At 39.8% G+C, this 14,590-nt stretch overlaps 2 protein-coding genes across 2 annotated transcripts; one reads left to right on the top strand and one right to left on the bottom strand.

The window, feature by feature from the left end:
• Positions 1-67: 67 nt before the first annotated feature.
• Positions 68-10,787, top strand: cttnbp2nlb (CTTNBP2 N-terminal like b). Its single transcript, XM_058085662.2, has 5 exons — positions 68-216; positions 1,606-1,713; positions 7,107-7,358; positions 7,439-7,546; positions 8,983-10,787. Exons 1-5 carry the CDS (start codon positions 211-213, stop codon positions 10,225-10,227), a joined length of 1,719 nt encoding a protein of 572 aa, XP_057941645.2. The 5' UTR covers positions 68-210; the 3' UTR covers positions 10,228-10,787.
• Positions 1,363-14,464, bottom strand: LOC131137559 (F-actin-capping protein subunit alpha-1). Its single transcript, XM_078798273.1, has 10 exons — positions 14,269-14,464; positions 13,493-13,556; positions 13,382-13,433; positions 13,218-13,281; positions 12,944-13,150; positions 12,652-12,731; positions 12,303-12,381; positions 12,135-12,206; positions 11,807-11,869; positions 1,363-11,728 (listed from the first exon to the last, which is right to left on the bottom strand). The coding sequence occupies exons 1-10, from the start codon at positions 14,305-14,307 to the stop codon at positions 11,588-11,590; spliced, it is 861 nt and encodes a 286-aa protein (XP_078654399.1). The 5' UTR covers positions 14,308-14,464; the 3' UTR covers positions 1,363-11,587.
• Positions 14,465-14,590: the final 126 nt, after the last annotated feature.

The raw sequence follows: 14,590 nt of genomic DNA, 5'->3' as shown, positions 1-14,590 counted from the left end.
ATTGGTCAGATTCAGAGACAGCATGCATGCATGCTGGCAGCTTTGTCAATGAATGTCTGTTGTTCTGGAGGAGAGGAGGAAGGAGGAGAGGAGGAAGGAGCTCCTTTGACAGCAGCTGCTGCTCCTATTTCAACCCTTGTGGAGCCAAAAAGCAAAAAAAACCCAAAATATCTGCCTTTGTGGAGTTTGGACGCATGCAGGACAGAGTATATGAAGGTATGTTTAACACAGAACGTTTTTGAAGTGCTTAATATGTATTTCACAATGCCTATAAATCTTCATTCGGGGTTTAGAGTAATAAGTACAACAGCGATATTGAATTGACTAAAACCTGCGTATATCATATGTCAAAAATAATGTATAATAATTGCTAATAAATTCGGAGGTTTTATGTTGACTTCATTTCCTGGTTAATGGGAGTTAGCACCCAAAGGAATATTGATGCAGTAATGATCGAGTCATTATCACTTTATTCAGTCTACGGAGACGTAACTAATTTAAAATATTGCAATATTCCATGTAAAACTTAATTCCCGTCCTCTGTGCCAGATGTAAAAAAAAAAAAAACAGTAATCATTTATTGCTTTGAACACTGCCCTACACATGTACTACCTGCAGTATATGAAGGCACATCCTTCCTGCATGAAAACAAAGTACAATGTACAAGGATATGCAGTAGACTTTTGTACATTTGACAAGGTTTGAGACCGAGTGTTGACTCCCATTGTGTGGGCATCCTTGGAATGTTGGAATGATTCTTCATGGAAGTTGAACTTGAGGTACGGTATCAGGTGACATGACCGACAAATGTGTCTAAACCACTCCAGACAAAAAGCACATCATATTATATTATATTATATTATATTATATTATATTATATTATATTATATTATATTATATTACATTCAGACTGAATTATTTGTCAGTAAAATTAAGATCAGCAATCACCTGTAAATAATCTTGCCTCAATAGTGGCGTCATTAGGCCTATTTTATTTTTTTTAATGTTCTTAAGCCCCCCTAAATAATTTGATATTTTGTATTGATTTTTTACATTTTATTTTATTTTATTTTTTTTTTACAAAAAAGGCCTGTTTTATTTTTTAAATGTTCTTAAGCCCCCCTAAATAATTAGATATTTTGTATTGATTTTTTCTAATAGATTTTTTTTTTTTTACAAAAAAAGCCCTATTTTTTATGTTCTTAAGCCCCCCTAAATAATTTGATATTTTGTATTGATTTTTTTAATAGAATTTTTTTTTTTTACAAAAAAGGCCTGTATTTTGTTTATGTTCTTAAGCCCCCCTAAATAATTTTATATTTTGTATTGATTTTTTTTTAATAGATTTTTTTTTTTACAAAAAAATCTGACAAATTTCACAAATTTCACATCATAGGGCAAAAGCATGCTAATAAGCTAGCCAATAAACAGGCTACTACTACTAATAATAATAATCAGAAGAAGAATAATGATGACAGTAATAGTCATAGGCTAATTAATAATGATTATTATATCATTGATCACGTTCAATAAACGATAACACCGTTCTACCAGAAGATTGAAGTTGGAGATACCACTCCATACAACTCTCTTCTCCATCTTCAGGAGGACAAGATGAACGTGGAGGCTCTAAGCAGAACCGAGCTGCTGACACTCCTGAGTGTCTTGGAAGGAGAGCTGGAGGCCCAAGAGGTGGTCATTCATACCTTTCAAGTAAGTACCAACCGAGTCAAGAAGGCCAGACTCGAGACAGAAGAACCCCTAATGTGGCCTTGATATATCGGTATATCGGTAAAGGCAAATATGAACCTGTGTCAGCATTACACTCGCCAAAGGAATGTCAGAGAGGGGGTGTGTAAACAGGAAACCATGGAAACACAGCTCAAGCACGGACAATGGTGCAGGATTCTTACTGGTTCCTTACATGTCAGGAATATTGCAGTTTACCGAGTCTTGAGTGAAAAGAATCAAAAGGCACGTTTACATGAGGAGTTTTTTCCTATTTCCGAATGCCTTTTCCCAAAACAATGGTATACATGGAAAGGAATATTCCAATCGCGTGTCTACATGCGCCGCTATAATCAACCAGAATAGTCAATGGGGCATGCTCAGTAAAGTGTAAACATCAACATTACGTGATACCGAATTCTCAGAGTTTTTCTTTGACTTGTTGTAATAACTCCATATTGCCAGTTTTTCATTCGTCCAGTCTTGAAATTTAGTTTGGATCAAAATTTATAATTTATATTTAAACTTGGGACATGTTTATATCGATGTATATTTTCTTTTTAAAGAAAAACTGGACTTGTGAATAAAGTATAGAAGGGTTTAGATTCCGTTCCACAGATGGCGGTAATGCACCGAAACTGTTTGCCAACCGCCAAAAAACAACAGAAGAAGAAAAACACGACAAAAAAGAACAACAACTTTTCGTTTGAGCGAGTACAAGATACCTCAATCGGATTGGGGAAAGGAATATTCCACCCCGAGGAATCCGATTATATGTTCATTCGGATTGGCACTTTTCTTTCGGAATGAGGTGCAAATACAGTAAAGTCTTGTTATATCGATATAACCGGACTATCCATATATCCGATCCTGCGCCGAACTGCATTAAAAGTGGACAGATCTTTGATATGGCATGTCATTTTCTCCTTGAGTTCATGGATTGCGTATCTAGCATGCTTTTGTACTACAATAAATTTTGTACTACAGTAAATAAAAATAAACTTACGCTGTAGTGATTACCGGTTACCGGGACATAATTCACCCCGGAACTATCGATAGGGAAGGTGTTGCCACCCGGAGGGGTAGGCGCGAGGGACGGGTGTTTTCCGCTGTGTGTGCTGCACTCTGGTGGTGGAAGTGTGAAAAATAAAGTTGACTGGAAGCAGCCGTTCGCCGTGTTCTTTTTTGGTATTGAAATCCTTAAGCAAAGATTGATTTAAGCTGCTTTTGTATCGATATAAGCAGACCAAATTGGCTGGCGGGAGATGAAAAGGGCATCCTAGTAACCGGATTATCATAATAACCGTGTATCGTACTAACTGAGCTAATTATATCATAAAAGACTAGAAATTTGCCGGGAAATGAAAATAGTATCGTAATAAGTAGTAATTCGTTTTAACCGATATCGATATAACGAGACTTTACTGTAAACCGAATGCAATTGGAATATTTGGGTCCATGTATACATGGTTGAAGAAAAAAACTCCTGAAACTGAAAATTATCTGTACCTAATTGCGTTTGATAGTCTAACAGTCTAATAATTACCATTGTCTGTCAAAGTATGCCATCAATCAACCAATTGTTGTATAGTTCTTTTGATACAGGGAGTCTATGAGAAGGTTGTCCAAATAAAACATGGACTCAGTCCGATTCGTTCTGCTGAGAAATCGGTAAAATTGATGACTGTTCCTAACATGCGCTCAGTTGTTCCTCATTGTGCCGGTCATTCATCCATGTCCAATCGAGACTGGATGGCCGACTCGCAACTACAATGGTTTGCGGCGGTCTCACTGGGCTCTCTCACTGGGCCACTGATTGCTTTTCACACTCAGGTCCACAGCAGCTGCTTGGATGGAGTCGCTAAATGCAAAATGCCCTCAAAGCGTGTCTTGGAACTGACGATTAACGAGCAAATGTTAGCATTTCAATCTCGCCAATGAAAGTTTTTTTGTTGTTTCTTTCGTTTTTTTCCTGATTTCCGAGTCGCCACAGCGGACTCCGCATACTGATTTTGGCTTGAACACAAATGCCCTTTCTGACGAATACCAATGATGCTTACTAGTGGACATTCGAACCCAGTTCCAGAATGCTAACCACTGATTCTTCATTGCTTTCCTTTCATTGACTCGGCAACGATACAGGGCGTGTTCCCTAATTAAACGTGACCCCGGTCCCATCTGCCCAAACACACATTCATCAGTGGTCTCTGGTGGGCCATTTAAAGGACGGGTCTTGATTGTGTGGCGGATGTACATACATAGTCTACCCAAATCACTGACTTCCTTTCTTCCCTTCTGTGATCTGTCCACTACTATTCGGAAGCACATTTGCGGACACTGCCGTCTTTATTATCCTTTTCAATGACACAACCGAGAAGAATCCTTCAACAACAACTCTTCTCTCAGGGTTTAATTACTGTAAATATTCCATCATCAGAAACTCCATTTTAGGTTCCATGACTAAGGACACGGATAAGCAATTTTACCTGAGGGAAAATTACTGAGAACACGACACCGGGTCAGATTCCAATGGGAGTGGCACATCTTTAGACTTGTCTTTATCTAACGTAGAAAGCAAACATGGTCTGTCTGTCAAGCATGAATGGCAAAGACGGCTTGTTGGCTCAAAGGAATCCCGGTTTAAGACTTTAAAGTGGTCGCTAATTACCGTTGGACTGTTTCTACATCCTTAAACGTAGCATACCAGACGTTAAAAAATGGCCCGTTTATTTGTTTTTGCAGATTGCAATCATAAATAATTGTGGTCCCTGCTCACACAGCTTTTTAAAAATCAGTCATATGATGTCATATCCTTGTTTAGTCATGCAGTGCTTTATGAATTTGTGTTGTTCTAAGTCCAAAAACGGAGCCTAAGATTGCTATTTGCTACTGCAACTTCATGAATGGCTGCCTTGTTTAGGCTGGTCTTGTTGTTACAAATACAGTTTTAATAATTACTAATCCATAGCCGGAAATGAAAATGTACATGAGCAGGCTGGTACTTCAGATAGTAAAGTACTTAGCGTTTTTTGTTCTTCATTCAACCATCACAAAAACAAAATATCATCCTTGAATCGTACGGGTGGCACAAGATTTTATGAGATGAAAATGTGGCAAGATTTCTCGGTTTCTCGTGGGAACTCGGCACGGGACAACGTTAAAATAAATTAATCATACAATAAATAAAAATGACATGTCTGGTCCTGTTGCTCCGTTTTTGTGTCTAAGTGATACAGTGTAGAGCTAATTCCCGAGGAATGCTTATGTTTTGTTTTTTTTTACCCGAGAAAAACCCCGCACTTCAAGGCTGGCGGACTTGAGAAGTTACCCTGGAGACAAATTGTGAAAGTTATGCAAACAGCCTCGCTTAGCCAAGCACAAACATGTCATCTGTGCTCCTCAGATGGACTCAGCAACCGACACACACAGGTGTTAGCATGTCAATCTATCCTAATTTGAATATCAGTTCATATCTGCCACGAGCTCCCACCATGGACCGGGGGAGCGTGGCGCACCCCCCGCGCACCAAAACCTCAAAGCCAGGTTTCTTAAGATTGTTCGACACATTTCAATGCAACCAGAAAACACTATTTTAATGTAGATTTTTGTATTGTATACTTTGTATTGGGTTGTGGACTACACAAAATAACCTGCACAGAAAACTTTGTAGATCTTCCAGAATATGCGCCTATTCAAGCTGTATTTCCTTGTCTGTTTTAATTTATTTCTTTTGCTTAAGCTTGCCTTGTAAACAGAGAAGCTTGGGGGAGGAAACATGTATGTATCGCGCATACAGCCACGCCCATAATGAAGCCTGCTTTGTGACATCACAAAGGAACCGTTTTGCAACACCCTCTGAAACCGAGCGTTTTTTAGCCATCCCAAACTTCTTTCAGGTCTCACTTCCATACGCTCAAACTTCATTATTGGAAACTTTGCCATACAAAATTCTAACTACATTAAAAAAAATTAGATCCCCTTTAAAAGGAATGTGCGACATGTCTTTTCCAGTCGCAAAAATATTCCAGTCGCAAAAGACTGTTATATACTTGCTACATATTCAAGGGCCATAATTACCGCTCAGTTGGTTTCTTGGCATATTGTTCCGTTATGCCGTCATGTTGTGATTACATACTGTAGACATGCCAGCTTTGCAGCACTCATAAAAGAAAATATGCATGGTTATTATAAATAGAAGTATTCCGATAAAAGAAAATGGCATGCATACGCAGTGCCATCTTAGTTTGTTTAAGTGTTTTTAAAAACGTTTATTCTTAACTCGAGAAAGAAGCAATGCAGTCTGTTCACGACAGATTGAGTGGGCTACTGTTATACGCGGTAAATAATGTTATACATTCTCAAGAATTTCAAAATTACAATAGTGCCAAATCACAAAAAGTTTTTTGTCCTTACTTAACAGAGATGCACAAACAACAATAACGTGGCTACTGCTATCGGTAACGAGAGCGATGCGAGAAGTTCCCAAAAAACGAATATAGGGATTTTTGCTTTTTTGACGATAACCGATACGCCAATATTGTCCAACTCTCAATTTCCGATATCAATCGATACTGATGTGTGTAATATCACATATATTCCTCTTGATTAAAATTGTTGTAAAGCATTGTTTTCTTTTTCAGGCCCCCTCCGATTTGAAATATTCGAAAAACTGATCATATTTATGAATTCACCTGTACTGTACGGACTGAACTTGAAGCCGAAACCAGGAAAATGCAACTAAATTGAGAGCATACAAGCGTATTGCATCGTTAGGAATTGTAAACAATGTGTGGCTAGCAAGTAAACAAGAGGAGAGCGCATGGGAGAGGGTGGAGGAAGCAGAGCGCCTGCCTGTATACTGACTTGCCCATATAAGGAAGTGTGCGCCTCTGTGACATCACAAAGAGTCAGTTTGACCACGCCTTTTGGAAACCAAGCGTTTTGACCCATCCCAAACTTCTTTCAGGGCTCACTTCCGAACGCACAAACCTCATTATCTGAAATTTTGGCATGGTTTAACATGAAAAAATTGGAAATTGTAAAACAATTTTTGGTAAAAAATGCGACATTGAATTATTTGACAATATGGCCCAGCCGCAGAACAATCCAACAGCTAACCTGTCTGTTTGATTTCATGGCCTGATCTTTCACTCCTTCATCCCTGGGGAGGAATTAACATCTGCTCTATGTGGGGGGGGGGGGGGGCACAACCTCCACTCTTTGTGTTTTGGTTAGGAGGGAGGGGGGGCGGACCATCTGCTTACGCTCACACTGACAGAAAACATCACTGAACAGATTTCCTGCACACTCCCACAACATGCTAACATGCTAAAAAAAAAACGGTCTTAACAAAAAAACACCACGTTTGTGTCCATTAGGCTCAAAACAAAGACGCTTTCATCCAGGATCGTTACGGCCGCTATGACCTCAGCGATCCATTTCTGGCCTTGCAACGGGACAACGAAGCAGCACAGAACCAAAGCACGCATGCCCGGACTCGTACACACCTGCACGGACAGGCAGTGGGCCCAAACCCTTTAGCTGTCCTTAAACTGGTCATGGTTCACTGCAGGAAAATGCAGGAAAGGATGATGAGACAGTTGGCAGCCACCGAGAGCAGACACAAAAGAGTAAGAGACGATTCACACCCGTTTTTAACGCTTTTGTTCCCTTTTTCACGCATATAATGTTATCCATTTGTGTTGAACAGATGATAGCTGATCTAGAGGAGGAGAAACAGCGGCAGGCCCGGGAATCTGTACAGAGCGATAATTTCTCGTCGCTACTGCAAACAGAGAGAGACAAACTTCTGCAACAGGTGTGGCCAACATGTAACGTATGTAAGGATCTGATTGCTTGCCTGCTGATACACAATCAGAGCGAGGAGATTGCTTTGCTTTCATTTTTTTGTTTTTCCACTTCTACTGAAAGCTGTGATTTACTGTAACAAGCAGGAAAGCATTAGGGGGCTCCATTGTCTAACTCGGAGGGGGCGGGCAGGGGCCAGGCCTGTTAAAGTTCAAGAACATACAACAGGCACCATTATGCACAAGCACATGGTACTTACACAGGAAACAGACGAGGAAGAGCCCATTGTTTTGTAGTCATGCCCGGGGTTTATGGCTTCAGGAAATGTGTGATAATGGACCTGAACGTCCAATGTGAGGTCATCTCGTACACACACGGCAAACACAGAATCAGTCGCAACAGAGATTAGGACGATGGCCCGAGTGTCTCCCAGTCTCGCTTTGCCTTTATCGTCCGAGTCAAGTTTGTATGCCACAGCTGTTTAACCTTTAACCTTTAACCCTACATTACTACATGACTCACTCGCTAAATGTACTGCAAAAAAAGGTCAGTAAGGATAATTCATAATGCCGCCTACAGAGAACATACTAACTCCTTATTTCTAAAATCACAAATACTTCAACTTGCTGATATAGTTCATCTTCAAACAGCTAAAATAATGCATAAGGCTAAAAAAAAACAAATTAGCTAAAAATGTCATCCAATACTTCTCTACAAGAGAGGAGAAATATGATCTCAGGGAAGAACGACATTTGAAACACTTCTATGCTAGGACTACGTTAAAAAGCCATAGCATTTGAGTATGTGGAATCAAACTATGGAATGGATTGAGTAAGGAAATCAAACAATGCACAACGATGAGCCAATTCAAGAAACAATACAAGCAGTTGATGTTTGCTAAATACAAGGATGAAGAGTCTTGAACCAGTCATGATGTGCTATATATATCACTATATTGACACTTACTATGGTACCCATTATGGCATTGGATGCTCATATCACCTTGTACTTCGGTACGAGGTACATTATTTAAAAAAAAACAAACAAACAAAAAAAAAACCTTAAACTGTATTATGGAAAGCAGGAAGTGAACAAATGTAACAGTTACTGATTGTAAAAGTACCAGATAGAGGGGTAGGATTTAATAAGCTTTGCTTCTTCCTACTCCTTTTGGACATGTGGAACTGGGAACTGATTATGGGATGCACTCAATTGTAATCTGATGCATGTTCAAATGAAATAAAACCATTACCATTACATGAAATATACGTAAGGTGAGATAGGCTTAATGAGTACAAGGAATAGGTTGAAGTATCTCAGTATGTTAACCTAGTACATTTCAAAAGGCCGTGTTCCCATCTACTGTGTGATAATAACAAAGTAGTGTTATTGTGCCTCCTTGTGGCCGTAGTAAGACTAGACTCATCTCTGGTTTCATCTCTCCAGCTTGAAATTGAGCAAGCGTCATTGCAGCGACTCGAGAGGGAACAGGCTCAGGCGGTGTTCCAGGCAGAGGAGCAGAAGCAGCTTTCATCAACTCTCACCTCGGAGCTTCAGAAGGCCAGCAGCCGAGCCGAGGAGGAGGCAGAGAAGGCCTCAAAGCTCCGTGCTTTGCTTCAAGAAGAGACAGACATTGTGGAGAAGTTAAAAGGTCTTCTTGAAGATGAAAAAGGCAGGACGACGGAACTCAAAGCTCAGTCCGATAGGAATCTTGCTGATTTTGCTGCAGAGCGACAGCAATTGAAAGCCAGGCTAAGTGAGGAAGAAGAAAAGAGCAAGGAACTTCGGAGAGAACTGGAACATCTCAAAAAAATATTGGGTGAAACCATTGACTGCAGAGAACCGTCAAAGGAAACTGTGATGGATGTAAAAGACTCAAACTCAGTCGCGACTCAATCTGCTCAGATCGAACCTGATGGAAAAATAATTGCTCCTCAGAAAATGTCCCTAGCGTCAAAAGTCAATGGCCACCACGTTCTCAAAGAAACGGAGCTAACTCAAGAAGGGGGGGGATCAGAAAACACAGGGGTGATGGAAAACGGGGGAGGAGTAAGCTTACATTCACCTCTTCATCCTCATCCTCACTCTCCTTCCAGCACCACCTCCTCGTCTCCTATCTCCTCGCCAGTATTGTCCAAACGTCTCACCAGCCCAGGTTTCCATCAGTCCTCCTACCAGGCCGGAGTCAATCAGCGTTTCCACGCCGCCCGACACAAGTTCCAGTCCCAGGCTGAACTGGAGCAACAACAACAGCACGGTGGCCCCCTTTCCCCCAGGGACCTCTCCCCCACCGCGTCTTCCCACCCGCCCCCACCAGAGCACAGCGCAGCCAAGCAGCTGGCCCGCAACACGGTCACGCAGGTTCTGTCCCGCTTCACCAGCCAGCAGGTTGGCGTCAAGCTGGTACCAATCAGCAGTTCCCCGTTCGGTACGGACTACCGAAATTTAGCCGCTTCACCTCCTGGAGCGAGGTCTCCTTCCGGGCCTCTTTCTCCGGGAATTTGCTCCCCTCTCACCGCTCGATCAGAGAGGACTCATCCTCCTCCAATTCCTCCCAAGAAACCAGGCATGAGTCCGACTCCGGGTTCACGAATCAGCCATTTTCCAGAGCTGTCAGGGAACTGCGGACCCAGCAACGGTGGAAAGGAAGGAGCAACAGAAACGGACCTGGTGGTATCTCCTAGCAGTTAACCTTTTGTAAAAAAAAACACAATTTAGTTTCTTTATACAAGGCAGTGCAGACAATGCATCTTTCCGAACTTTGGACAAAAATTGGACTTTATAGATGAATAGTAGTTCCTAGAATGATAATAACTGAAACAAATCCACAAAACATCACAATGTTTTGTTTTAAATAATATTGCTGTTTGAAGACATTAAACTGTAAATTAAATGCTGAGGACTTTGGACTATCCAGGATCTGCATTCTATCCAGGGAAACGTACTTTTAGCCAAATCTAAACATTTATATACATATATATCTATCACATTATTTACATTGTATTTTGTCATTTGAAGACAGCACACTAGATTTTGATTTGGGTGATTTCATGTGTTTACAACAATGGCTTGTTGATGGCGGTGCAATCAAGAACACTTGCAGGGGTTCAATGTTCCTTGGACAACTCAAGACAATTAGAGCACTCAGGAATCAGATGCACAACAAATTGTAGTCGGTGAGCTAACATTATTGAATGTTTTCACTAATAATTCACAAAAAAAACTGTAAATAAACTACGCTTCTGTGGTCATTTTGTCAGAAAAAAAATATTTTTGCACTGATTTAAAAATATAAATTTGCATACATGAGTAGGAGAATGGAGGTCTTTACCACAGGAAAGAGTATGTTTTCCTTTAAGAATGGAAAATAATACAATCGGAGGTAAAATTGCCAATGCGACGGAGAATTATAACATAGATACAGAAGTTTTATATCAGTCATTATGACTTCCTAAATAAAAGACATAAATATTGCCCTACTTGCCAGACATATACTACATAGAACTTTCCGGAGAAGAGCTATGCTAAGGACTGCGTTCCCAGATTAATGTCAACCACCTTCAGAATGCTTTCGTCATGACTGTGTTTGTTTCTCCCATCAGATGAATTGTGTGAGTACACCTCGGCCGTGGGTGGAATAAATTAAAACAGACCGTTTTGGTGTGAAGCACAAATCTGAAGAAAAACAGCTGGAATAGGTGCAGATTCTGGAAGATCTGGAAGGTTTTCAGTGCTGGTTATTGTGTGTAGCTGCTCTACAGGAGTCCACAATTCAATACAAATTGACAAACTGAATAAAGTTTTTATATGTGTCGTCGTAGCAGTCCTCAGCATAGCTCTGCGCAAACTGATCCAACGTCGCAACAACTGATGATCATCTCCCGAACCAAACGTCGTTGCACAAACAGACATGCTTATATATTACAGTCCACACATCTTTTGTTTGATTCCTTGCCACAAAGTGATATTGATTTGCTTTGGTAAGTCTTTGGGTATGACCGCGTTGGGCCAGCGGAGCCAGCATCTTCCCTAGCAAGTCCCTGAACTTCCATTAGACATTTAGCATCTCCTTACCGATTTTGCAATTGAGGATTTTATACCAGTCAATCTTACTGCGAGTGACGGGAAGCTGGCGACGTAAAGCCTTGAAGGTTGTATCGGACATGGCTCGGTAGTTCTCACTGATTGCTGCCTTGTGGTGGAAGTGTTTTTTAATTTTTTATTTACTTTAGTGTTTCATTGAAAAAAAATAATCCACCGTGCAACTTACCTGGTAGTCGTTTTCAGCACGCTTGATAATGTCAACAAACTCCTTGGCTATCCGAGTTTCACTCTGTTTGAAATGCAATCAAGTCAATCCATTTAATACAAAACCAGATAAAACTAGATTATTTAAATAATTTTACATTTTTAATAATTATTAACTGAAATTGCTGATCCAAGCAACCAGTGATTTATAAATGGAAGATCTTGAAAATTACCAGGGGTAATTTTCATACTACACATATAGAATTTAAATTTCATATACTTTTACATTGTCATCCCAAAAATAACAAAATACAGTATGACCATATGGAATGTCTTAATGCTTTACTTACAGTCACTGGTACCGATTCTTCTACCTCCTGATGACTAACCAGCTGCACGTTCCCATCCTCATAGTAGTGTATCTGGAAAAAAGGACACTTAACATTACTAATCTGTATTTTATTTATTCATCTTTATCTTAATTATCAATTTAAAAAGCCATACTGATGTTAACTCACCTGAATTTTCAACACCCCCACCACTTTTGCGGTAGACTGGCCAATAGTAAGTTTCCATTCTGACCAACAGCGCCCATTCCTGTTTAGAAAATAAAGATTATACTTTATTATACAGTAGTTAGCATCAACAAGATGTAATTATGGAATATAAATTGACTACCCAATGGCCTACACCATGGGTGCCCATTTATAAACATGTGTCCTACTTATAAAATTACCAAATAGCTTAATCTCATTAATCAATCATAATGAATTAATTCATATTATTTATTGTCCATACAACTTGGATAAACGGCAAGATTGTTTCAGGGAAGCTGTAAAATAACGCTTTGCATGAAGGGTAACATACCAAAATTTTTTGGGTTGAAACCGATGTCCCTCGATGCAGACTATAATCATCTGTTGCCCATCAACGGTTTTGCCATATACCTGTGAAAGAAAAATGGTATATCGATAAGTTTGGCTTTTCATCCGATTTCATTTTTTAGAATCTTGCCATTAAAAATATTAAAAATAATGCAACCGAAGTAGTGTTGAATATATGTTTTTAAATTGCACAGCATGACCAACAACATTGTAACAAACCTATGTAATATATTAGCGTTATATTATCATCTTCGTAGCCCCCTTCTGTGCCTTACTGTGCAGACTCCAGTAGGGTAGTGCTCTTTGACATAAGCACTAACGATGCTGTCACAGGAATCTCTCCAGGCTTTAAGAGATGGGACTCCATCGTGAGGCTGCACATCATTCACTTCTTTTCTCAGGTGGTCAAAGCGGAACGACAAATGGTTGCGAGGGTCCAAAAAACGCCCTTGACCCAAGTCCCCATGCTCTGTAATTAGGACCTGTGTAGGTTAAAAAAAGGTTAAAAAAAGGTTTTGACTGAAAGGAAAAAATTGAGGTGACATATACCAGGTCATCGAAGTCTTCTAGTCTAGCAGGTGTGAACTGATCCATGTTGTACTGGGCAAAGGAGCTGTATGAAAAGGCACAGAAGTAATACTGCAGTTAGGGTACATCAAGTTATGCGCTTAATCCTTTATTATGGGCACCATAAAATGCAAAATGCAACTTACTGAGATGCTCCTTCCCTGAGGAGGTTATCATTGTTGAGAAGAAGCCGCACATCTGTTAAGAAAAATATAAATTAGGCTCCGTTTTATGTGGCAAGGACTCACACCGCTTACCGTTGAAGACCTCATTGAACTCTCCTGGAGGGGCACGGATCATGAAGTTTGCCGCTAAGCGAACCTTTGAGTTAAAAAAGAAAAATAGACAGAGTACAAATATCAGTTGAGCCATTATGACACAAAAACTTGATGTAAATATTCACAACTATATCACAACAATATGGCTGTGAATTGGTTATGACGTTTTGAGTCTTTCTTAAATAATTTGCATATATTTAAGGGACATTGAGTAGCCATGTTATTGTGTAAAATAGCCAATGAGGCTTACTGTAGTATATGTAATATTAGTTTTGGGATGCCAAATGTATTATTATGTCGCCCGGTTACTTGGATGACTATCCGCCTTTTTGACATCTGAACTTTGGCCCCAAAATTACTGGGAATTTGATAAAAATAGGGTCAGTCTCAGACTCCATCAATATCAACTCCAAGTCACGTGACGTCACATCTGACGTAAGCGACGCCCCATATAGGTACAACGCACATATATTAGGTGAATGCACACTAAACCTAACATATTATACCCTATAATAAAGTCAGTTTAGTTGTAGTATATGCAGAACCATAATTACACATAATCTAGCCAAATCGAAATCGCTAGCTAATAACTAACTTCACCAGCACTGTAAGCTAAAGGCAGCTTGGGAAATAGTTACACATAATTCCTCTGCGTAGCCGTATAAATTAATTCATCCAAAATATGAGCGTTACTTCTAAGCACAATAAAGCAGTTAAAGCCAGTTGTATATGAATTAATTTTACAAGGTTCAAACCTTCTCTTCATCTGTCAACAGCTCCTCCATGTCAGCCATTTTGGCTCTAGTTGAGCCCACCTACTCCAGCTGACCGGAAACCTTTTGTCTGTCATATTATACAATACACAATAACATTAAAAGTAGAAAAACACCATAAATCACTGAAATTTTTTTTAATTTATCGGTATCATCAACCTTTCAAAATCGATACAGAACAAAGTCTCGGCCTGTCAAATAATCGCTATTTATTACAGCTGCTTCCTGTTGACGTGTTCGTCTTACAAAAATAATGGTCATAACGGCCTTTAAATAAGTTTGTTTAATTCTAGGCACATTTTTG

This window comes from Doryrhamphus excisus, linkage group LG17 (genome assembly GCF_037039965.1).
Source record: "Doryrhamphus excisus strain RoL-2023G ecotype Guam linkage group LG17, RoL_Dexc_Guam_v1.1, whole genome shotgun sequence".
NCBI lineage: Eukaryota > Metazoa > Chordata > Actinopteri > Syngnathiformes > Syngnathidae > Doryrhamphus > Doryrhamphus excisus.
The sequence above is the reverse complement of the archived record's forward strand: the minus strand, read 5'-3'. Positions and strand labels throughout refer to the sequence as shown.